Genomic DNA, 24,544 nt, shown 5'->3' with positions numbered 1-24,544 from the left:
ATCGAACATAGTTCCCTGTGCTATACAGTAGGACCTTGTTGTTTATCTGTCTTATGTATAGTAGTGAGTATCTGTTAATCCAAGTTCCTAATTTATGCCACCCCCAACTTTTCCCTGTGGTAGCCGTAAGATTGTTTCCTATATGTCTGAGAGTCTGTTTCTGTTTTATAAATAAATTCATTTATCCACATATAAGTGATATCACGTAGCATTTGTCTTTCTCTGCCTGACTGACTTCACTTAGTGTGATAATCTCCAGGTCCGTCCATGTAGCTGCACATGGCATTATTTCATTCTTTTCTGTGGCTGAATGGTGCGCAGAAGGTACCTTTTAGGCTTCTCTATCATTTACGCCTTTGTGACACAGGGCTTCTGGGAAGCAGTCTTGAGGGAGAGATGAACGGGGTCAGGCTATGCAGCTCTGAGAAGGAGGCCTTGGCTGGCTTTGGAATTAAGACTTACACCACAGAGTCCAGGGGCGATGCTGATCTGAATTCTGTCAGCCCCACCTTTCCCCCAGTGCTTAACCTTTCTCAGAGGTCACAATCGTTCTTAAGGGATGGATCCTGTATTTGAAATAGCAGACTGAAAGAACTTATTTTACAACCAGAGCAAAGCTACATTTCACCTAGAGGAAAGAAAAGTTGCGCTCGTGTGTGTTTAAAGGAATTTTTCCAAATCAGCCTACTGTTTGACTCACTGCACAGGATCCTGTTCTTGCAGCTGCTCTTTGAGTTGCAGCAGTGGTGTAGTGGTGTCTTTTGACCAGTCACATGATGGTCTTGTTTGCCCTTGATCTGGTGGGGCGGGAGGCGAGGGTACAGATGGTGATGTAATGTGACCGACGTGAATTGAGGGTGTCAGTCCAGGGCACGGAGGCATGTGATCTGCAGTTTACAAGGGCAGCTTCCCATTTGTTCCAGAAAATTATTGGTTATATGGTTATTTAGGGCTTTAGTAATAGGCTTAAGTTTTTAAAGTAATTTGGGTGCATTACACTTCGATGTTCAAATCAGTTGATTGCCAAGTTCACCAGGATGTGCACAGTGCCTCTATAGACAGTGGGAAGGGCCCTGATATATTTCAGTTAATGCAGAAGTTGTGTTAATTTTCGATATTCTGTTTACTGGCCCTCTTCCCTTTTAAGTTTGTCCCCCACCCTAATTACTTGTTTTCTTATCTTTAGTTACATTTTCTCTGTAGCCATTGGCCTGCTTACAATTTTTTCTTCCCCTGGTTTGTTCCCAGGAGATCACGAATATTTGAGTCCATTTTAGTGACATTGGAATGCATTATGGGGACCTCCTTGGTACTCCAGTGGTTAGGACTCGCCTTTACTGCAGGGGCATGGGTTCAACCCCTGGATGGGGAAATAAAAGTCCAGAAGTCACATGGCACAGCCTAAATAAACAAACAAATGCATTGTGTCCTCAGAGGGAGCTCTCTTTCTTGGAAACATAAGACATCCTCCATACAAATCATTTATTCACTCATTAGTCTTGCCATCATTTCTTGGATCTCTGTTCATTTCTGAAGTGGAAGGGAGTCAAGTTTAAGCTCATTCTGATGACGTGAGGTTTGTTTAAAAACTCAGATTTTCAGTTTTAGACGGTGATTACCAGATAATTTCTTCACGCATGTTAACTTTTACCATGTTGCTGTTTAGTCATTAAGTTGTATCTGACTCTTGCGACCCCATAACATATTTAATCATGTTGGATTAAAATTTTTTGGAGGGGCACATGATTCTGATTTTGTATTTACACCTGTACTTTGATCTTAAAAAATAGAAGTTAAAATGTCATGTCACATAATATGGCTGCTAAAAAGATGGTTTTTGTGCATCATAACTGGTTGTTTAGGCCCCCGGTGAGAACCTCCTTTCTTACTTAGAAGAGATTACTCTGTGGATCAGAATTCAGATCTGTTACTGGACCAGAAATTGTCCAACCTTTTCATAACCTCTAATGTAAGGACAAGACAACAAGAGGTTCCCGAGACAGTAACACCCGGCAGTCTGTGTACACAATCCAGCATCAGCCTTTAAACCAGGAGGTTTGTTTAAACATTTTATGAGATGGAACTGGCTAGCAATGACTGGCTCAAGCACATTCTCGGGGTGTCACGTAGATGTGAAAAGCTGTCTTCAGGGAGGGATGTTACAGGGAGCCCATGCCCACGCAGACTGTCTTGTCCGCACCAGGACAGGCTCCCACTGGGTAGGTCTCAAGGAAAGTGCTTGTGTAACCTGGCACTTCTGTTTGTCTACATTCAGGAAGTCAGTGATCTTTGAACCTTTAAGGAATCCTGGTCTTATCAGAACTTCTCTTGATATCCCGAGAGGCTTCCTGGTCTGAAAACAGCACGTGGTTTTAGTTGCACTCTCTAATTTTCCTCTGGTTCCAGATGTATCAAGCCTTGGAGCTATATGGCTTTGAGTAGAAGTTCTCTGGGAAGTTGTTTAAAACGCAGACTCCTGGGCCCCAACCACAGAGATGATGAGTGGCTGGTCCTAGATAATAATAGGTCCTGTGAATCTGTATTTTTAAGGAGCATTCCTAGCATTCCCAAAGCACGTGGTCCCTGGGAGCTACTTTGAGAAATGCTCTAAGATTTAAGTATATTTAACAAATCTGTAATAATTGAAAGTATAATACACATTTTTTGTCAAGGGACCCTTGAGCTTACCTGTAAACACCATTTGATTGTGGTGCTGTTTTTCCCTTTTTTTTTTTTGGCCGTGGCTTGTGGGATCTTAGTTCCCCAAAGAGGAATTGAACCTGGGGCCCAGAAGTGAAAGCACCAGGTCCTAACCACTGGTCTGCCAGGGAATTCCCATGTGCTGCATTTCTTAAAGACTATGATGACAACAGTAATTGATAGAAAGCTGTATCAATTTATCGTACTATTTTATATATACGTGTAAAGTGGGTTTCCCATGTAACGCTAATGGTAAAGAATCTTCTGCCAGTGCAGGAGATGCAAGAGACCTGGGTTCGATCCCTGGGTTGGGAAGATCCCCTGGGGGAGGAAATGGCAACCGACTCCAGTATTGTCTGGAGAATGCCCTGGACAAGGGAGCCTGGCAGGCTACAGTTGATGGGGTCACAAAGAATGACATGACCGAGCACACACACACACACACACATATACATAAAACAACGTATATAAAAACATAAGATATGTTTTTCATCCTTAAAGGTGATCACACGGGTTTAAGTCTTTTTCTTCCCTGCTATTTTAGGTTAAAGATCGGGGTCCAGAAGCCACGCGAAGATTTTTTAATTGGTTTTATTGGAGCATTAATCTGGGAGCGATCGTCTCGCTGGGGGGCATTGCCTACATCCAGCAGAACGTGAGCTTTGTCACCGGCTACGCCATCCCTGCTGTCTGCATCGGTGTCGCTTTCGCGGTCTTCCTGTGTGGCCAGACCTTCTTCATCACCAAGCCGCCCGACGGCAGCGCCTTCACCGACATGTTCAGGATACTGGTGTATTCCTGCCGCCCCCAGAAGCGCATCAGGGAGCCCAGTCCTAGCGGGTGAGCGGCTTTATTCTCATCACAGACGGTTCCACGTGACTTATTAACCACTCTAAAATAAAGTGCTCGCTTCTGTCTGTCCTGTGCTCACCGTTGGGAGGGCCATGGGGCTGGAGTTGAAATGTCCCACAGCAGCGCCAGGAGTATGAGGTGTCCCATCTCCATCTTAAAGATGAGCCAGCGGCCTCCCTCCTTCCCTGGCTCGCGCTTTTTCATTTCTAACCTGCACTTTGACCCTCCACTTACTGCTGATGTAGACGGAGGCCCATGCCTGCTTAGCTGTGTAAAGAGGATAAAGACAGAGGCTTGCCGAGGGCATCGAAGAGACAGTGTTAAACTTGATACATTTCTCTTTATTTTTTTCAATGTTCCAACAAAACTTTATTTATGAACACTGAAATCTGAATTTTAGAAGGCCTGGACAGTCCTCTGGCTCAGAAACCGAGCAGTTGCTTAGTTTGTAGGTGTAGATGCACGTTGTGCTCCATAAGCAGTGAGCCGCTGCCTCCCACTTCAGGGCCAGCAGCTGAGCAGGTCAGCGTGGCCATCCTCCAGTGGTCACGTCAGCCGCTCTCTGAGGACAGGATAGCAGAATTAAGATGCTGGTAGGGTAAGGCCATCGTGCCGTTAACACGGGACTTCCCAGGTGGAGCACTGTCTGCCCACAACCTGAGGTTTTAAAGCCAAAAGTCCCGGGTCCCAGGGAATCCCGGGCAAGCTCTGGCAGAAGTTCGGTCACCCTAGTTGCAGAGTAGTGAAGAAAAGTCCAGAACTTAGCTCACAAAAAGCCCTCAGAAATTTTTGGTGTTACTTTTGACGTGTAAATTAACGTGTATTAAAAGACTTGCCTTTTAACTGTACTATTCTGGGAATTATGACAGATTTATTCTGTCAGATAACTACAGTCAGAACGTAGAATGTGTCCATCACCCCAGAAAAGTCCTCAGGACCATTTGGAGCTGAGCCTCTCAGGGAGGATTTTGATCAAGACGGGCATTGAGATGGGTGTTCAGTCCCTGAGTCGGAGAGGGACTGCTCAGCCCTGGGGAGCCTCCTGCCCCTCCACCAGGAGGGCCCATGTTGCAAGAATGTTCTGCAGACTGACCCGCGTCTGTCTGCCTCCTCGTGGCTTGTCTGCCTGTATCCTGTTTATGTCCTTGGAGCCATCACAGATGTCTCATGTTCTTCCCACGTGGTGGATCTGAAGCTGTACCAAAACAGCTCCCACAGCCCTGCCCCTTCACTCCGGGCTCAACGCCTCTGGTTGCTTTAGCTGTCCCCGGGTAGGCCTCCGCAGACTCATTCAGTGTCGCGTTCAGACTCAATTCAGAGCAGCTGATGGTGGGACCACACTGAAGAGTTTTTAATGATTGAAGCCCTGCTGCCTCTGCAGCTGGCAGTAGTGCTTTACTGGGGCCTCATTTTAATTCAGCAAAAGCATGATTTCAGATCCCAGATGTTTGGCCTATAGATTAAATACCCACTAGCAAAATGTATCATTAAAGTTTCAGAGTGTCTTTCTGGGTGATACCTGGCACCCCTGTGCAGGAGGACACTGTTGCTTTGTGGACATGTGGTTTGATGCACAAATGGCGTGGTAAAGACTACTGGGGCTTGGGAATCTGTTTTCCCTCTATGTTGGTTTTTGATGTCTTCCTTGGCACAATTCAAAGAGGACCAGCTTGTAGAGAAGATGATGCTCTGGCATATTCTCTTGACTGTACTCTCCTTATCCACGGGTCGGGGCTGTCTGATCTTGGGCAGGTCAATGACCTTGCAGAGCCTTCTTTTCCTTCTTGTGCAGTTGGAGAGGTCCCCTCTCATAGGATCATTGTGAGGCCTTGTAAGCTGATAAGAGGCCAGTCAGTGGTAACTAGCTGATCAGGATGCTTTTGCAGAATGTTGCTCTAGAAGCGAAGGAAGCACAGCACCACCCAGCATTCCCTTATTTATGGGGCCGATTTCATCTGGCCCAATTCCAGTTTCTTTCTGCTCTCAGTGGTCTCTGTTCTGTTTTTTTTGGTGGGGTGGTCTCTGTTTTGAAGATGTTTTAATGCTGTTCTAGACATGAAATCCATGCCCGCCAGCTCAGTTCACTGGTGAGTGGAAACAGTGCCACACCTTTGTGAGAGACTTCGCCTCTGTTAGTTGAGGATCTGAGAGCTTACAGCCCCCCCTCCCGCCCCTCCTCCCGGGAGAGGGTGCACAGCTGCACACACAGCCTCGGCCGGGGGTCTCAGGGAGCACTGGTCTGTGTGCCTTGCCGTTGGTGACTTGTGGCTCCATGTTGGACCCTTGTATGTTACAGAATAATAACACTAACAATGTGTGTGCCCTGGGCAAAGTTTTAGATGTGTAGTGACTTAAAATAGTTTTTAGAATACTTTAATGATATGAAAACGTAAGCATTATAGCCAGCAACCTGTGTGCATGACTCTGTGTGTGAAGTGAATTTGCTGTTTGACGTTTGAACGTATTTAGAGAAGCGTCGGCGGCATGATGTAGTAATCACTGATAGAATCTATATTAGGTTTATAGGTACTTTACGCCTTTGGCCAAAAAAAAGGAGAAGCTATGAATTTTTTCAAATAAAAGTACGAATAATAATGTGTTTGGAATTTAGTGTTTTCACATTAAGTGTATTTTTCTAAGTATTTTTCCGCACCGGACTCAGCTCCATAAGGACAAGAGATGCATCTTTTCTTTATCTATGTGTGTTTCCTCAGCACTCAGAAACAGAATGAGGCATATAGTAGGTGCTCAGCAAATGTCTGTTGCATTTACTTTTTCTGTCCAAAATTTGGTTTAAATTTTATAGTTTTCAATTTTTCTGTGCTCAGAAAGTTCAAATTTAAAATGTCAGTGTTAAAAGACAGAAATTATTCACAGTAGTTGGTGACTCAGTCAAATGGGTCGGGAGTTTATAAACTAGAAAGCTGACAGCTCCCATTTATATCCAAGTCCCAGAATTGCAAGCATTCTTAATGGGAATTTATTTCTGGTTTTAGAGAAGGGTGTGCAATTAAAACTTTTTTTTTTTTTTCCAATTTTACCACAAAGGGCCTTAGAGCCTGTTTCTCCGTTAAGAGTATTTTGGGTTGGGTACCTCTGAGACCTGGGACCTGTGCATGTTATAAATAGTGTAGTAAGGCAGGCCAGGGTGAGCAAGTGGGCAGGGCTGCCAGGACCGGAAGGCCTCCTGGTACCAGAGCCAGCTGAGAGCTCTGGACTGTGACCGGCGGGCCGGAGCATGGAGGGGAGGCCTGAGGGCGGAAGCAGAGGGACGGGTGGCTATACAGTGTTTGGGACCTCAGGTTCTACAGCCAGGACCGCCTGGGGTCAGATCCCTGCCCCGTTCCCTGGCTGTGTTGCCCTGGGCACATTTCTTACCCTCTCTGTGCCCTGACTTCCTCCTCCTTGCAGCGGGGGGAGGGGGATGCTAGTATGAGTGTCCTGGTGCCTGATAGGGTGGTGATTAGGGGTCGCCAGTGGGCACTCTGTCATCTTCCCCCAGGTGACACCGTCAGATTATCACCAGGAGCATCACCCGCTCCCCGTCTCGGCTTTTCCTTAAGAGAAGAGCTGATGTCTTCTCTGCTGTAACAGAGCCCTCCCTCCCAGTCACACCAGTGTGACTGCAATACAGTTAACCAGCTCGGTTTTGTAAGAGTTTTGTGTTGGTCATCGAGTCTTGACATTTGATAAATAGCCTAATTTAAGGTCCAAACAATCGGGACAGTCGTCTTTTCAAATGCTCACCCGGTGATGTAGCTGATGTAGGTGTCACCAGCTTCAGATGAAGCTACAGGCTTCCTCCACACCACAGGACCAGTGGCCAGTGTGACAAAGCTGGGGATGAGGTCGGCCACCTTCCAGACAGCGCTGGGTGATCCCACCGTGATGGCGGCCAGCGTCGCACTCTGGCTAGGAAGCGCTTCCATCTGCTGATTCCGGACGTCTCCCTGTTTTGAGGAGTAATTTGGGTGGCCACAATGGGTAGGCGACGATTAGTAGGTAACAGAAGGGGGTTTGAGCAGATTCAGTGCAGCAAGCTCATTTCCTATCCCCAAACCTAATTTGTTACCAAATAACTGATTTCTGGGGGTGGAAGAAAACTAATTCCTTCATTTTATTTCCCAAAGTGAAGGCATTGGAGTCTTTCAGCAATCTTCTAAACACAGTCTGTTTGATTCATGTAAGATGTCTCGAGGAGGGCCATTCCCGGAAGATAAAGTGGAAGATGTGAAAGCTCTTGTCAAGATTGTCCCCGTTTTCTTGGCTTTGATACCTTACTGGACAGTGTATTTTCAAGTGAGTCTTATATTCAGGTCTCATTTCCTCTCTTCCCCCCACCGTGAACACTCAAGTGCCTGGGTTCCCTGCTTTCCTTGCCATAAGTCTCCAGGATCTTGGAATCTTGATGTTAGTTATGGACTCATTTTTGTGGACTTAAATGTTTTGAAAACCTTTTTAAAAATGAAGCTAAGAATGGGCATACCTCTGTTTTTCCAGGCCCCACCTTTTAATTTCTCAGTGGGGTAGTCGTTACTTCTCTTTTAAAGTTCACCACCAGACGACTTTTATGGTGGCCAAGAGACTGACCTGCCCGTTTGCCAACCTGACCTTTGTGAGTCTCATCACAGAGTACTCTGGGGGCGGGGCGGCTCGCTGCAGGCCTGTGACAGCCGTGCACGTGTAATGACACTGCTTTTTACACCCAGATGCAGACGACGTATGTTTTACAGAGTCTTCATTTGAAGATTCCAGAAATTTCCAGTATTACAACCAATCCTCATACGGTGAGAACAATTGAAATGATGTGAAAATTGTTGTTGGGGGTTTACGTGACAGAATTTCTTCTGCCAGTCACAGATACTTTGTAAATGATATAGGTAGCTTGAACTAAACATGTTCCTATTGCAATGGAATTTTTGCTCACTTCTGAAACTGTCTTTCCGTTGGTTATGTCCTTTACTAGATTAAACTGACTTTGTGGTGGTTATTTAGTCATGAAATCGTGTCCGACTCTTGCGACCCCATGGACTGTAGCTTGCCAGGCTCTTTCCAGGCAAGAACACGGGAGTGGGTTGCCGTTTCCTTCTCCAGGGGACCATCTAAATCCAGGGATTGAACCTGCGTTTCCTGCTTGGCAGGCAGATTCTTTACCACTGAGCCACCTGGGAAGCCCAAACTAAGTTGCTACTGTCAGTTAAACATGAATATTTGACCTGTTTCTTCTTCCCCCCAGAAAGCACAGAAAACCCAAATCACGTCCCTTTAGAAATGAAAGCCTTTCCTCAGATCCAGTGTCTTGAGACAGACTATTTTCCTAGGAGGTCATACTTGCACAAATGAGCTGTTTTTGAAATAAGCTTTTCCCATTTAGACGTTAGTTGTCAAGTAAGCAGCTGCTGACACCGCAGAAAAATAAGCCCGTGTCTTCTGCATCTCCAAATTCTAGTTTCCGGCAGCCTGGCTGACCATGTTTGATGCTGTGCTCATCCTCCTGTTAATTCCCCTGAAAGATAAACTAGTCGATCCCATCTTGAAACGAAACGGCCTGCTCCCATCATCCTTGAAAAGGATCGCCGTGGGGATGTTCTTCGTGATGTGCTCAGCCTTCGCCGCAGGTGAGAAGCCAGCTCCGTTTCTGCTCCTACCTGCTTCCCGTTGTGGGTGATTCAGAATATGGTAGTCACTCATGTGTTCTTTAGGAAGCGTGTACATATAAGGATTATTTTATTAAACTGGAGTAGTATATGAAGTTTAAGATTTTTCTCTAAGGATTTGCTCTTTTACGTTTTTTAAAATATGTATTTTATTTATTTGGCTGTGGAAGCTTTTTGGTTGTGGTAAGTGAACTCTTAGTTCCAGCATGGGTTTCTAGTTACCTGCTGCTGCTGCTAAGTCACTTCAGTCGTGTCCGACTCTGTGTGACCCCATAGACGGCAGCCCACCAGGCTCCCCCGTCCCTGGGATTCTCCAGGCAAGGACACTGGAGTGGGTTGCCATTTCCTTCTCCAATGCATGAAAGTGAAAGTGAAAGGGAAGTCGCTCAGTCATGTCCAACTCTTCACGACCCCATGGACCGCAGCCTACCAGGCTCCTCTGTCCGTGGGATTTTCCAGGCAAGAGTACTGGAATGGGGTACCATCACCTTCTCCACTAGTTACCTGACTAGAGATCAAACCCAGGCCTCCTGTATTGGGAACCTGGAGTCTTAGCCACCTGATCACCAACGAGTCCTAATTTTTTTTCCTTGAAGAACTGTAGCCAGTGAAATGCTCTGGAAGATGACTTTTGGGTTGAGTCAAGGGAGACTTATTGTCTCTTACTGATTTCGATTTTAGACCACTTGTAATTGCTAGATAGAGGAAATTTTATAAATTAAAGATGTTAAATAATCCTCAGACCTGTGATTCTTAACGTCAGGTCCATTAATCAGTGTCATATGCCCTGAACCCTTGCACTTTTATGTAAAATTTCATGTGCGTTTTTCTGGAGAGAAAGTTTTGTTATTTTTTTAAAAATCAAATACAGGTTTGGAACCAGCCTCCATCCCCCAGAAAAAAAAGAAGGCTATTAAGAACTAATGCTCAGGTATTCTAACATCTGTTGGGGGCTCGGTTCTGAGTTCATAATTCTTAGATTCTGAAGTATAAGCTGAATTATCTTGTGCCGATAAGGCTGAAGTGTTTCTGACTTTCTTACCTTGCTTTGGCACTCTTCTTTCATTAATATTTGAAAATTATTGAACCGTAAAATAGCTTAGTTATATAACAAGACAAGAAAAGCTGATATTCCTGAATCACCTATATATCATCTCCGTTATGAGGAATTTAATGTTAAGCACTGCTGAGATGGAATTTAATATTCTCTGACAAGGCTTCACCGCAGCCTCCATCGGCTGTCGCCCAGGTGAACATATTGATACAGTACTTAACAGATTTACGGAAATGAGTCTCTAGCTTTAAGAAATCTATATTCTAGACGCTGGGACATCATAGGGGACAATTACATTTCTTTCTTAATGAAATAGGTGATTAAAGGGAGGTCGTCTCTGGATGAAGTTCCTGCCATGTGCTGGCCATGTGACCCGTTTCCCTTCCAGTTCTGTGCACGTGGGCAAATAAGCCTGAGCGAAAAAGAGCTAGGTCACAGCAGGGCTCTGGCAGGTTTCCTGACGTGGAATCGGCGATGGGCGAGGCGCCCTGGAGCAGAGCAGTTGTGCTGGCAGGGCGGGGGGCGGAGTTCCTGAGCACTTGCCGAGAGCCCAACTTCAGCCTCAGCACCTCTGCTCTTTTTGGGTGGGAGAGCACCCCCTCTACCCCAGCCAGCCAGTCGCACCCCACGGATAGCTATCCTTGTCAGCTGCCTGTGGGAAAGGAGAGATTGCTGGTTTCCCAGGCATCATCTAGCAGACTCTGGGTTTGGTTCCTTTAATACACCCTCTTCTCTTTCAGTTTCGTTTATGGCTGAATAGCTTCTTGGGCCCTGAGAACCCTGGGGTCATCCCTCCCGGTGGTTTCTGTGCCTGTTTCTGTAAGAAGTGGCGGCAGACGGGAGTCTGTTGAGCGGGTCCAGTTGGGCGGGCAGCGCTGCTGTTTCTTTCTTCCTTTTTTTCCTCTCTCTGTCTGTCTTTCTGATCTTCAGTTGTGGCATGTGGGATCTAGTTCCCCAACCAGGGGTCGAACCTGGCCCCCTGTGTCTCCCCACTGGGGATCGCAGGGAGCCCCAGTGCTGCCTTTTAAAAGCACAAGCAGTGCCAGCAGCTCACTTCCTGCTCAGCAGGACCAGGCTGCCATCAGGTGGCCGCAGGCACCTGTGGGGAGGCAGGTGCTCTGCACCTGTGTGACCGCGGCCGCTCTGAATGTCAGCATCCAGATCACTTGCTTAGCCACGGAAAACGCCTCCAGTGCTGATCTTAAAGAGGCTTTCTTTGCTGAGTGACCAGATATTAGGAAGGAACTTAACCATCACTGATTCACAGAGTTTAAATGTCTCATAACTTGACTTAGGCACAGTTTATTAAATTTAATGTAAGCAGTGACTGGTGTTTCATGCCGTTTCATTTCCAGCTCTAGTGAATATTATTTAACTGGGGCATTAATGAACTTTGAATGGAAACCAGAAATCATAACAGCAGACTAACATTTTAATAGGAAAGAGATGATTTTGCCTTTTAACTTGCTACGTTCATCCATAATAAATCAGAATCTTCTGTTTAGTGCCATCCCTGCTGGAAACAGCTCTTTCTTTAAAGTTTCTCAGGTGAGAATCAGGCACACCCAACGGGTTTTCTTCCATTCTGCTTGAGGAAAAGAGAAGTGTGCTTTCCCCGTCAAAATTGTATGTGTTCTTAACTTACTAATAGATGCTCACTGGAGAAAAGGGAACCTTAGAAACATAAAGAAGAAAATAAAGATCAGCTGTAATTTCCCCAGAGATGCTCACTGCTGTGATGGTGCATGTCTCTCTGACTTTGTTTGTGTATCTGTGTGTACATACACATACACTTTTTGTGTTTCTGCAGAAATGAAATCCTGTTGTGTACAGTGATTTGAGCCTGATTTAAAAACTAAACCTAAGAAACCCTTAAAGGTATAAAGAAACACTTGTTAACTGTAGGCAGGTTAAAACAAAAAATCCACCAAATACAGATGAGCATCTCCCCTCATTGCTCTCCTCCTTCCTCGGTCTCTGTGTCTGTCTCAACACACACAGAGATTTAAGCACTTATAATTCCACCCAAGGCTATCTTCTACTATCAGTCTGCAAGTGCATGAGAAAAATTATATATGATGTGATGTGTGTGTATTTCCTTTGTCACCCGCTGTTAAAAAAGAAAAAACTAAAGCATCCTTCCATGTTAAACATTCACCTGCAGTCCTTTGTTGTTGGTTATTTAGGATTCTAGTTCTCACTGTTACCATCATGCATCTGTGTGTGCTAAGTCGCTTCAGTTGTGTCTGACTCTCTGCAACCCCGTGGACTGTACCCAGGCTCCTCTGTCCTTGGGATTCTCCAGGCAAAAATCCTGGGTGGGTTGCCATGCCCAGTGAAATTACTTTGCTTCTCAAATCCCCCCCAAGGAAGTCCTACTCCCTCCGTTTATCCCAGACTTTGACGGAATGCCTTCAGCTGCTCACTGTTCGCAGTTCACTGTCACCTCTTAGTTTGAAATAGGTGTTTATGTTGATGTTAACTATCTAAACTTTATTTCAAGTTTACTGAGTATTTTTGGCAGAAATGAATGTTGAGTTTTTCTCAGATATCTTACGTTGGTTTTCAGGAGGATGACATGCCCTCCCCTCTCCACCTTTCGCAGCTCATGTTTTTATTTATTTTAACCTCTGGTGTTTAACTGTTGAAATAAATAAACCCTCTTTGTTAAAAGGGCTGACCCTGATGGTCTGATTGGACTCTGCTGCTGTTTTGCTGAGTGACTACGCATCTCTGTCTAATTTGGTGTCTGGATTGCACAGCTTCATTAAAGGGTTGGTAAATGCCCTGTTTCTGGAGGCGGGCTGTGTTTAACAGGATGAGAAATTTCTGTCTGTTCCCAGGAAGTTCCGAGTCTTTACCTAGAAAATTACAAGGGTGCATCACTTCTCTGAAAGGAAATATGATCATTTTTCCACCTTTTTCTCAGTTTTGTACAGATCTTGTTTTTTGCTGAATCACTTAAGCTTTTTATTTTTTAGTGTCCTTAGAATATAATTTATTGAGTTAGAGAAATTGAGAGGAGATAAAAATGGTCATTTAAATAAACTGTTGCATTTCCTTCCTCTTTTCCAGTTTCACTTTTTTATGTGTTCTCTTTTATTAGATTGCCCCAAACGGTATTTTACAATTTTTCCTTAGCTGTATCTCTTGAATTTATCGTTTGATTATTTTTATGTTTTCTCAGTGAATAATTAAGATATTAACTTTTATTACCTTCATTGTGTTTTGCTGATTTCTTTTTCTCATCACTTGAGTTAAAATTCTTCACTTCTATTTATTCGTTCCTGCTTAACAGTAAAGACCATGTTATTCTTTTAATTGGCCTGTTACTGCCTTTCTATCAAGGTCCCTTGCACTTTGGTTTGTTGTAATGGTTTCTATTTTTCTCCCCGGGAGAATATTGAGACTGTGGTTTTTATTTTCTTTTTGATCCAAGAGTACTTTTAGAGAACTTTTTTCAATTCATAATAATTGATGCTGTTGTTTGTCCATTTGCTACCGAGAAAGCTTTAGTTGAGGAGTTGAGCGAGATCGTGTTTATGATTCCTGTATCATGCATTTCAAGGCTTCCTTTTTGGCCAGTATCCCTTTCTAAAAGTGTTTGTGGGGTGCTGCACAGGATGGTAGGGTAGCTGCAGCGCTGTCAGCCGTGGTAGTTCAGATCCTGTGTGCAGGAGCCCTGGAGTCCAGTGCTGCCTGGGGTGATGGGGATGACATGTGTCCAGGGATGCGACGGTCTGTGCAGGCTCTGGTGAATGGGAAGCACTGTCCAGTCCAGAGGACAGTGTCCTTAGAGAGATACTGTTCTCTCTTAGGCAGCATGAGTCTGTTAGAACTAAGCCCCAAGGAGGCACAGATGTTAGTGTCCCTAAAGTTCAGGACGTACGTGGGTCTACCCTGGGTCTCCTCCAGTTAGCAACCCGTCACCAAACAAAGCCGTATCTTTCCATCTGCTTGCTCTGACGAGGACCAGCAGGCCTGGTGTACCTCAGATTCTCACTGCATTTCTAGCATGTGCTACGTGCTAAGTCCTTTCAGTCGTGTCCAACTCTTCATGACCCTATGGACCATAGCCAGGCTCCTCTGTCCATGGGATTCTTCAGGCAAGAATACTGGAGTGGGATGCCATTTCCTCCTCCCAGGGGATCTCCCGACCCAGGGATTGAATCTGCGTCTCCTGTGTCTCCTGCATTGGCAAGCGGGCTGTTTACCACTAGCGCTACTTGGGAAGCCAAGACAAAGCCCCATCCTTTCCGTCCACGTGCTCTGATGACCAGCAGGGCTGGTGTGCCTCAGATTCTCTCTGCACTTCTAGCCTGTGATGGTGTTTTACTCATAAAGGTTTATGGGGGAGTGGCACCGTGTGGGGAGGCCCAGTGAAAGCCCAGTCAACACCCCTGGTCGGTGTTCTTGCTGCATGTTTCGCTCTGGCTCGTCGTGAGTGTAGATGAGCTGGCAGCAGGGAGCAGCAGGCGCAGGGTCGAGTGGGCACAGGGGCCCTTTGCTGACCCTCGGTGTGTTTTCCTGATGCCTCCTTCCTGCCCTTGTGTTGCCGTTGTCCCGTCTCCCTCCAGGTGACTGCCCGCCCCTCCTCTTAGCCGACCTTTGCGGCTGCCACACTTCATTTCCTTCTCACCCACAGTGTTGGGTTTTCTTTTGTGTTTGACCTGATGTAAGTTTGTGTTGTTAATTGAAGAATTTGCCCCTCTTCCTTCTGTCTCGGTTCTCCCAGCTCCTGTCTTTATACTGGTTTGTACCCACGCTTCTTGTCTCTTCCGTCACTAGTTCTGCGGCCTCTCAGGGACAGGCCTGCCCAGACCCCGCAGGACCGCCGTTGCCCGAGGACCGCTCGGGTTCTCTGTCGGCCTCTCAGGACCCTGCTCCTTCCTCTGTTCTCTGTAGTGTCAGCCGTGTGCTCCACACCTCCCCATCCTTCCTCCGGTCCCACCAAAGAGGCGCTCTGTTGATTTCTCATGTTCTTGTCTCAGGGCTTGGTCCTGGTTTATGTCCCCCTTGCCATTGCCCCTTGATTTCTGTTACCTTTTCACCCTCAGCCTTCACAAGAGTCTGCGTTTTCCTAACTGATGAGACCACCGCAGATTCTGTCCTATGGCTTAAAAATTCCTGTTCTTTGCCAGCTTGCCAGAAGTCAATGGTGTCTTTTCCTGGTACTAAACCCGTATATGGTTCCCACCAGTGACACCCCGCCATAAACACTCACACTTGGTATCTTCATGCTCCCTTGCCTTTCTTATGAAGGGCAAGAGATTATCCAGCTTCAGTATTTATTCTCCTAAACCAGGCTGAGTGAATTCTTCCCTCTCTCTGTACTTAAATCTAACCCTTCCAAGCTAGAGGGTTGGTGGCCCGTGCAGTGCAGTGATCTTCCAGTCTGAGGGCGGTGGCCCAGGGCCGGCTGGACCTCGGCTGACCCAGGGGAAGCCTGTAGCACCTTGCGTCTGAAGGTGCTCCAACCAGGGTACCACTGCGGGCCCAGTGGTGCTGCCTGCTGCCCTGCCAGGGAGCCAAGCTGCTGTTTTTGGGCAAGGCCCTTAATGCCGCCACCAGTTTACTGAGATAACTGCTGGGCTGAGCCTCATATTCCCGTTTCCAGAGCAGCAGACGCTTTGCAGACCTGGTCTGCTCCTGTTTCTCAGTCACAGGACAGTTGTGAGGGCTGAGCTGCCTCTGTCACCCACCATCAGGGAAGAGATGCGGGCTTTCCACGTGGAAATGAGCTAGGAGGCCTCACCTTCTCTTGGGCCTTTGATGTGTTTTATCTTTGGACATTTGAGATGTGGTGTGGGGGCAGATTCTTTCACTCTGTCCGTCAAATCCTGGTCCTTTTTCATGCTCAGATCTTAAAAGGGATATATATATATATTTGTTGTTTAGTGTCTCAGTCATGTCTGATTCTTTTGTAACCCCATAGACTGTAGCCCACCAGGCTCCTTGTTCATGGGATTTCCCAGCCAAGAATACTGGAGGGGGTGGCCATTTCCTTCTCCAAGGGATCCTCCCGACCCAGGGATCGAACCCACATCTCCTGCATCGGCAGGAGGATTCCTTACCACTGAGCCACCACGGAAGCCCCTTATGTATGTATATTCCAATATTCCTCTACCCAGGCTCCTGTCCTTCCTCATACTGTTTTAAACACACAATTGTTACGTATACATTAGCTATGAGAGTCCATTATTTCATTTGCAACTAGAATTCCTTAAAAACATCTTTACTCTAAGAACTTGATCCTATGGGTTGTTGTTTTAAACTTCATTTCGATCTTTTTTTTTTTTTTGCAGTGTAGCTATTTCTGATCTTGCTTATTTTCCTGTGTCCATCTGTCCCACCTGACAGACGACTGATAGTCCAGGGAGTCCTGGCTGCTGCTGAGGGCAGAAGGCCACTGGTGGGGGCGAGGCCCAGTGTGCAGCCATCCCCCTTATCCCTGGTTGGGGTTCCCATCGTTTCCGTGACCCCAGGATCAACCAGTCTGAAAATACCTACAGTACAGTGAGATACCTGGGGAGACCACCAACTTTATGTAACTTTTATTACAGTGTGTTGTTATCATTGTTCTGTTTTATTCTTAGTTACTGTTGTTAATCTCTTACTGTGCCGGATTTATAAGTTAAATTTTATCAGAGGTTTGTGTGGGCAAGGAAAAAATAGTGTATATATATGTATATATGTAGGATGTAGAACTGTTCTCAGTTTCAGGCGTCCACTGGGGTCTTGGAACGTATCCCCCACAGATAAGGGGGACTACTGTAGTTTGTTGATAAGGTTGAGCCCATCTAATGGGGAAATTGGCATTAGTAGTGGTAGTGGTAGTCGTTGTAATCAGGATAATCAGTCAGTGAATCAGCGTAAATATGTTACCTTGAAGGGAAAAGCATCTCCAGATTTATTACCTTCTGGTAAGTAAATAGCGTGATTAATCTTTTTATTGCAGTACTGTGTAGCTTTCTTTTGCTCCTTTTTTTGAAGGAAGCAAAAGGCGTTTAGGTGAGCGATCCAGAGCTTTGAGGGTTGTGTTAAGCACGCTGAACGCTGGTTTTATAAGGCACTGCAGAACACCCGTGTGAGACATGGATGACATGACCTCTGGTTTTCAGTGACCTACTTCGGAAGCTGAAAGGGGGAAAGGGTAATTCCTGAGCTTGGGTGCCTGGGGGGATATGTGTCATCTGGTGTTAAGCTTTCATGCATTTCTCAGAATCATCGACAGGCATCTTGTCCCAAGGATCTGGTTTTTCAGTTTAATTACAAATGTTAGTGAATAAATACTTATAAGTACTTATGAATTGTAGGGATTTTGGAAAGCAAGAGGCTGGACCTCGTGAAGGAGAAGACCATCAACCAGACCATCGGAAACGTCGTGTACTACGCCGCGGACTTGCCCATCTGGTGGCAGGTCCCGCAGTACGTGCTAATCGGCGTCAGTGAAATATTCGCCAGCATCGCAGGTGAGGTTTCCTCCTGTTGGGGGCATCTGTGTCCAGTCCCCTCACTGCATGATTAAGGCCATGCTGTTTCCTCCCTTGTTAGGCTGCGTCGAGACGGAACCGCACAGTGCTTGGTGGGTGTTGGTGGGCAGGGGTGGTTCAGAATGGGAATCGGTGAGGAAAGGGTGACATATGGCTGAGGCTTCCCTTTCTTGATGTAAAAGTAGGATTCACACAACATCAACATGAAAATCACCTGCTGCAGCACGTCCACAGGAGACAGGAAAGGAGAAGGACGAGCCCCGTTCCGGTGGGGGGAGGGCGGGGGGTTTGGCTGCCTGGCCTGGCACTGGCTCCCCAGCCCGCAGTCCTGCGGCCGCGGCCAGGCCTCGGGTCCCTTGCTGCCCGGCTAGCGGTATCTGCCTTTAGATGTGTTAGGGAGAAACCTCATTTATAGAGCGTGTTCTCACAGGCCTCTCTTCCCTATTGCTGAGATCCTGTGGTGGCATGTGGACAAGTGCATTCTGTGCAGGCCTGTTTCCCACTGCCTGGAGTGAGGGAAGGAGGAAATGAGTGATAACCAGAGCCGGCCGGGCCGTGGGCAGTGGTTTTCTCCTCTCTGCCCCTCCTCCTGTGCTCACGTGGAATTGGCTCATGAACTTGGGAGAGAATAAATCAAAGAGGGCGGCCCTTCCTTTACAGCCCAGTGCACATCTCCGTGTCTGGTTATCACGGCAAGAACTGGGTTATAGATGCGCCTGCCAAAACCATCCTCAAGCACTTTGCCTTTCAGGTAGAATTCCTGAGTAGATTTCCCCATTTTATGTCAGTGGTTCATTTGCAAACTCACATCAATTAAGAATATAGGAAATTTGGCTTCTTCAACTTCTTTCCATGAGGAACAGGAAATTCCAAGAGCTGTCAAGTCAAATGCTGCCCTCTGATGTGAGGGTGGGGGTGACCACCACCTCTTGGGGTTTCCAGGGGCTGTGGTGGGAGACGAGCAGCCAGCTGGGGGCTGTCTCAGGGCAGGGGGGGGCTGTGCCCAGAGTGCCAGGTCCCCAAGGGCTGCAGTGCAGAGGCAGCGCTGTGTCCTCTCCAGAAACAACCTTCATCCTCCACCCCCCCAGGCCTGGAATTTGCATACTCGGCTGCCCCCAAGTCCATGCAGAGCGCCATCATGGGCTTGTTCTTCTTCTTCTCTGGCGTTGGATCCTTTGTGGGCTCAGGACTGTTGGCGTTGGTGTCTCTGAAGGCCATCGGGTGGATGAGCAGCCACACGGACTTCGGTAAGGACCACCCCACCCCTGCCCACCCCATCATCAGTGACCAGTATCCAGAGCCCCTGCCCTTGGGTCATGTGGGGCAGCTGGGACCGGATGTGATCAGTGTCTCTGGGCTGGGCCAGGAGCCCCCACCCTGCTCCCCAAGCTGCATCAGACCACCTACCTCACCCCGTTTACCCATGTCACGCGCTATCTCCCAGAGGCAGGTGAGCCTCTCCTGCCCAGGTCAGCCTTGGCCACATCCGCCACCAGCGGCCAAGTGGCCCCTGTTGTTCCCACATCTGTGATGTGCGGACCACCTTCTTTCTCTACTGTCAGGTCCAGCATTGTCTTTGTTTCATTAGGAGGCAACTAAAATCTGTATCACAAATTTCCCTTCATTTATCTTAGTTTTGTATTTTCTTTCCCTGACAGTACCTTTTAATTCCTTGTGGTTAAAATAAAGATAGACAATAAGTTGCCTTTTTAAAAACAAATATGACTCGTGATCAATCATAATGGAGTTTTACAGCCATTGCCAGTAGGTGGCATCTTGAGCAAAATCACTGGCGAGAGATGAGAGCTCTGCTGCTTGCAGATTGATGTCGCCTGTAAACGGACCCAGAGATGGAGGCGTCTTTCTTCTTTATATGTTTCACCAGTAAAAACCACCGTTGCTTTTGGTTGCTTTTCCTTGTGTAGTTGTGTGGTATTTGCTGTCCCCTGGTACTTGTAGGTTGTAAATCCCCTTGGAAACCTGATGCAAGCCTAGAGACTTATCCAGAAATGGCAGAATTCCAAAAGCCCTCCCATGATTCAGTTAAAATTCCTGTCCTGAGGTGAGGGTTTAGGCCCGAGAAGCCCTGATGTAACAGAAACCAGAGCCCCCAGCACCGCCTGGGCGCCATGGGTGATGTGGTCAAGCTGTGAGCACCAGGGCTATGGGGAGTGGGCAGGCCCAGCCTGGTTGTGGTGAGGAGGGGCTGCCCCCCTCCTGGAGGGTAAGGTTCGGTTACACAGGGGTTCTGAGAGTTCTCCTGGGTTCTTGGTGTCACAGAGCAGACCTCCTTCAGAGATTAGTCACAGAGATCAAACCTCTGTAGTTCTTCAGATGGAGATGCTGTTTCTTAGTTTCTGTTTCATTTTTAAATGCATCGTAGATTGGTTGGCTTTGGTTATCCTTGTTGCCTTCCGGTGATTTAATCCCCCCACCACTAATTTAATAACTTGTGGTTTGTCTGTCATTCATCCTTTCCTTCTGACAGGTAATTTTAATACTTGCAGCTGTGAGGGTCACCTCCAGCGCTGATGCACGCAGGTACCAGCGCTGGACCCGGGTCCTGTGTGTTGATGTTATCTCCACGAGAGGGAGGCGCCGGGTCGTGTGTCCTGGATCGCCTGCCCTGTCGAGGAGCGCAGGTGGTCTCCCCTCTTTCCCTCGAGTGCAGAGAGCTTGCGCCCCTTCTGCCTGGAGCGCCGGGAGCTGGGTGCATTGACGGTGACGCAGGAGGGCATGGCAGGGCTCCCTCTCGGTTAGGGGCAGGGCTGCTGGGGCGGGGATGGGGGACAGGATGGGCCCCATGGCACTCCACTCCCACCCCCAAGCTGTGCCAGATTCTTCTAGAGGAGGAGCAGCAGGCCAGCTTCTCTACGCCCCCTGCTCCTCCCTGCTCCTCTCTGCTCCACCAGGGCTCAGGTGGCGGTGGGAGCTGACTCAGTGCTTCCCGACTAACGTGTGGATCACTTCCTGTCGGGTCCCTGGGCTGTGGTCTGAGTTTCCCTTCACTGTGTCCTTCTCTCCCCATCCTCTGCCTGGCCTGCTTGTCCTTGCTGTATTTAGATTGGGAAGCACATCTGTGCTGTGAGGGGCTCTGGCGCAGCTCGGTGTGCTCTTCATCCCGACCCAAGTGCAGGACGGTTGGAAGCCTTCCTCCTGTCCTTGCTGCGTTAAGCCCCCAGGCCCTGGCAGGATGAATTGCTGTGATGTCAGCCCACTGAGTCCTGTGGCCTCCCAGTCCTCTGCCGCGGCTGCTGTCTTTTCATGCAGTGATGAGTTTTCCGAGTCGTCCCCAGTAACCGGTTCTTTTGTTATTTCTGTGGAGTATCTGTTGTACGAATAAGTCACAGCTCATTTATCTACTGTGCTGTGCATGGGTGTTGCGGGCGGCGCCCGTTGGAGGCTGTCATGGATAGAGCAGCTGGGAATGCCTTCGTGCATGTGTTTGGTGACACGTGAGCCTGTTCCTTGGGGCCCAGCAGTCTATCTTATCAAATGAAGAACACCCAGAGTTTACCACCTTCGTATGCAGTTACCTTCTGTCTGAGAAGAGGCCCAAGAAAGCAAAGGCTGATTGTGATAGCTTTTAGGTGGTGGACCCAGTTCTGAACACCCTTCCTAGCCCAGGCTGAGACTCGCCCTGACAGCGAAAACGCCGTGTACGGTCCACTCGGCCTGCCGGCTTTCAGCTTTGCTAGTTTTAACTGCCTGTGTCATTTGGGGAGATGAATGTTTCAGGGTTGGCACTTTGGCACCACCCACCAGTGCCGTGGTGAGCGCGGGCACACCAGGCTCCAGGAGCGAGGGTCTCTGTCCAGGGCAGAGCCCCGCAGGCAGTGAGGACCTAACCACGGCTTTTAAGTATCTATTGAATAAATAGCACAGTCTAGTAGAAATTCTAGGTATTACTGGATTTCTTCCCAAAGCAGTAAACATAGCAAATCGTTGTCTTCTACAACCTGAGTGAGAATTCTTTAAAAACGCATGTATTATATCTATTTGTTCATTCTGTTTAATGAAAGCAGTGTTGAACGTCTAATTTTAATGAGTGTATGTTCAGACAGAAAAAGGAAGTTCCAGAATAACCCAGCCTGAGGGAGACCATCAGAAGGAAGGAAGTCTGGTGTTCTAAGTAAGCTAAGTGGAAATGCTTGTGAAGCCTGTCGGAGAGAACCACAGCTTTCCTTCCGAGATGCCAGCTTCCTCTGGACATGTTTCTGATGGACGTGTCTCCCCGCCCCTCTGCTTGACCATGTGTCAGGCCCTTTTCATTTGGTGACAAGCAGTGTAAGCGGTAGGCCACCTGTGGCCTGTGGGGACAGCCGTCTGCAGGGAGCTGGGGTGACGTGGTCCCTCACCCACAGCCCTGCATCTCCACGCCAAGGGGCCGTGCTGGGTGGTGCTGTGAAACCTCGGTTCTCTCTGGTGTGCAGACCTGGTACCCCAGACCTCCGTGAAGACTGAGGCTCCTCACGGTACTGCTGAGGAGGCGGCCTCAGGCCCTGGGCGCTGTAACAGGCCCTGGCTGCTTCTCACGGCAGCGCTGTTCCTGCCTGGGGGCAGGGTGGGGGGCTGGCCGCTATGTTTTCACATCTTACAAATGAGACTGAGCCCAGAGACCATGACACTGGGTTTGAGTCTGGTTGGTTGAGCTCTGAGGTCCATGATCTTAACCTCTGCCTCCTCAGGGTTTATCAGGAATTAAATGGAACCTTGCACATAGGATGCCTGCGTGGTGCTCGGGCTTTCAGTATGTCAGCTCTTTGGCAACCTGAAGTTTTTAAGGAGAAATTTAAAAAGCAGACTTGTGTCTCCCCGTAGCGTGTGGCTTGTGTGTTCAGCCACCTGCCCTGGCCTGTGAAGGGTACACTGGAGTGTGTCTAATGTCAGGTGACAACGCAGGAGTGCAGGGGTCCAGGACTCCTATGAGACATGATGTCCAGGCTGTGTCCTGGCCTGCTGTGTGGTCTTGATAAATGTACAGACCTTGGACCCAGGATACCAAGACCCTCCGCTTCTGGAGCTGACTTGGGGACAGTTGGGCTCCTTGTCTGTGGAGCAAGAGAGGCTGGTGACAGGGCCCCGGCCTGGAGCTGGTGTTGACGTCATGGTGGCTCTGGGAGCAAAGCACTTGTGTACTTCGAATTAGGGGTAGGGTATTCTTTTTTCTTCCTTTTTTTTTTTAAATGACAACATTAAAAGTCACCCTGACCTTGGTAGGAACTAAGTTAAAAGAAAGAAAATCTTGTAAACTTCCTTTCTAAACTCTGTTTCTTTTTCCTTTCCTTCTCTCCAGGCAACATCAACGGCTGCTATTTGAACTATTACTTTTTCCTTCTGGCGGCCATTCAAGGAGCCACCCTCCTGCTTTTCCTTATTGTTTCCGTGAGATACGACCATCAGCGGTCAAGAGCGAACGGCACGCCCGCCAGCAGGAGGACCTGACGCTCCCGCACCCCTGTCGGGTCTGATGGACGGACGGATCCGGGGGAAGGGGCTGCGGGGGCTCGGAGAGTGGATGGCTGACTTTCCTGAGACTTGGCATGACACCAGGATTGGTCTCTTCTTTTATGGGTGACCTAGGTGAGTGCCTTCCTGCGGTTCATCTCCTGCTGCCCGGGCCTTCCTGGAGCAGATGCACAGGCTGCCGCAGGCTTCTCGCCACCGAAGACCCCGGCTCACCCTACAGCTAGTCTCCTCTAGCTGACAGCGACACCCGCAGACAGTGACACCGAGTCTCCGGAGACGACACCTATGCGGGTTGGCATCCCAGTATTTTAAACAAGTATCTCATCTCCTTCCTGTAAAACTGCGCTCACCTTCTTTCTTGATGAATAGATACCTGTTTCCATTGAAGAACAGGAGGATTTGTTAAGAAATGAAAGGGTGGTCAAGTGCACGAAGTTTTATAGAGAAGTCCTGCTCATGGTTTCTCTCCTAAGCCGCAAATCTTGCCAACACCAGGTTCCTCGGTACAGGCCGGAGGTGAATGCATTTTATCTGCTGCTGCAAATAGTGCTAACATTTTAAACCGTTGAGATTGCTTTCCTATTGTTTCCTTAAGAACATGATGTTGTACTAAGAACTGTTTAAGACCGTGTGTTCATCTCAACCTGTGAAGCAGCCTGACACGTGTTTTAAAACCTCGCCTAGTCAATGCTCGTGTACGATTTCACTGTGGTACCACTGAGTCTGAAGACCCGCTTGAGGGGGGAAGGACCCTCCCTGAAGAGCACTGGCGCGAGCGGGGACGGTTGGCAGTGTTCACTGTGAAGCTGAACTGTCGACAGTCGCAGGCTCTGGGCGGCAGGGCTGTTACACAATGAGGGGTTTCTCGTTTTGTCTAATAAACTCTTCTTCATTTGTTGCTGTGCTTTTGGTATAACTTTATTATAAAAAACACCTTGATTTTGAGACCCACTGACTGCTTCTCTCTGTGCTCTGTCCACCATCGTCATGTATGTGCGTTTTCTGTGGACTTCATGTGAATTCCTCAGCTGTCACGTAGACCGTGTGAGGGGTCTGGCCGGCAGGAACTGATGAAAAGTCTCAGTAAAATGCCTCCTCCTGATGCAACTCTTGACTTCCTAGGAGAGTGATACTTGCGCCTGCTCTGTACTAAAATACAATTTTATATTATTTATGTTATTTTGTTTGGAGAACAAAAAAGCAAACACCTTATTCATCTGGGTGTGTGTTTGTGTTAAATAAGGGTTGGAAAGCCCTGCTCTAGGAAATAAATACATCATCCTCCAGGAGTATAGTTTTAGCCTTCAGTATCTATTACA

The 24,544-nt window shown here is 47.8% G+C and overlaps 1 protein-coding gene across 1 annotated transcript in view; it reads left to right on the top strand.

Annotated features, from left to right (window-relative positions):
- The window catches only part of SLC15A4 (solute carrier family 15 member 4), a 29,176-nt gene extending 5,005 nt beyond the window's left edge, over positions 1–24,171 (top strand). The window contains exons 2-8 of the mRNA XM_018061409.1: positions 3,245–3,540; positions 7,683–7,851; positions 8,262–8,339; positions 9,002–9,170; positions 17,580–17,735; positions 18,845–19,003; positions 23,053–24,171. Of these exons, the coding sequence (XP_017916898.1) occupies positions 3,245–3,540; positions 7,683–7,851; positions 8,262–8,339; positions 9,002–9,170; positions 17,580–17,735; positions 18,845–19,003; positions 23,053–23,201 (1,176 nt within the window). The 3' untranslated portion in view covers positions 23,202–24,171. The remainder of the gene's footprint in view (positions 1–3,244; positions 3,541–7,682; positions 7,852–8,261; positions 8,340–9,001; positions 9,171–17,579; positions 17,736–18,844; positions 19,004–23,052) is intronic.

This window comes from Capra hircus, chromosome 17 (assembly GCF_001704415.2).
Source record: "Capra hircus breed San Clemente chromosome 17, ASM170441v1, whole genome shotgun sequence".
In the NCBI taxonomy this organism is placed as follows: domain Eukaryota; kingdom Metazoa; phylum Chordata; class Mammalia; order Artiodactyla; family Bovidae; genus Capra; species Capra hircus.
The sequence above is the reverse complement of the archived record's forward strand: the minus strand, read 5'-3'. Positions and strand labels throughout refer to the sequence as shown.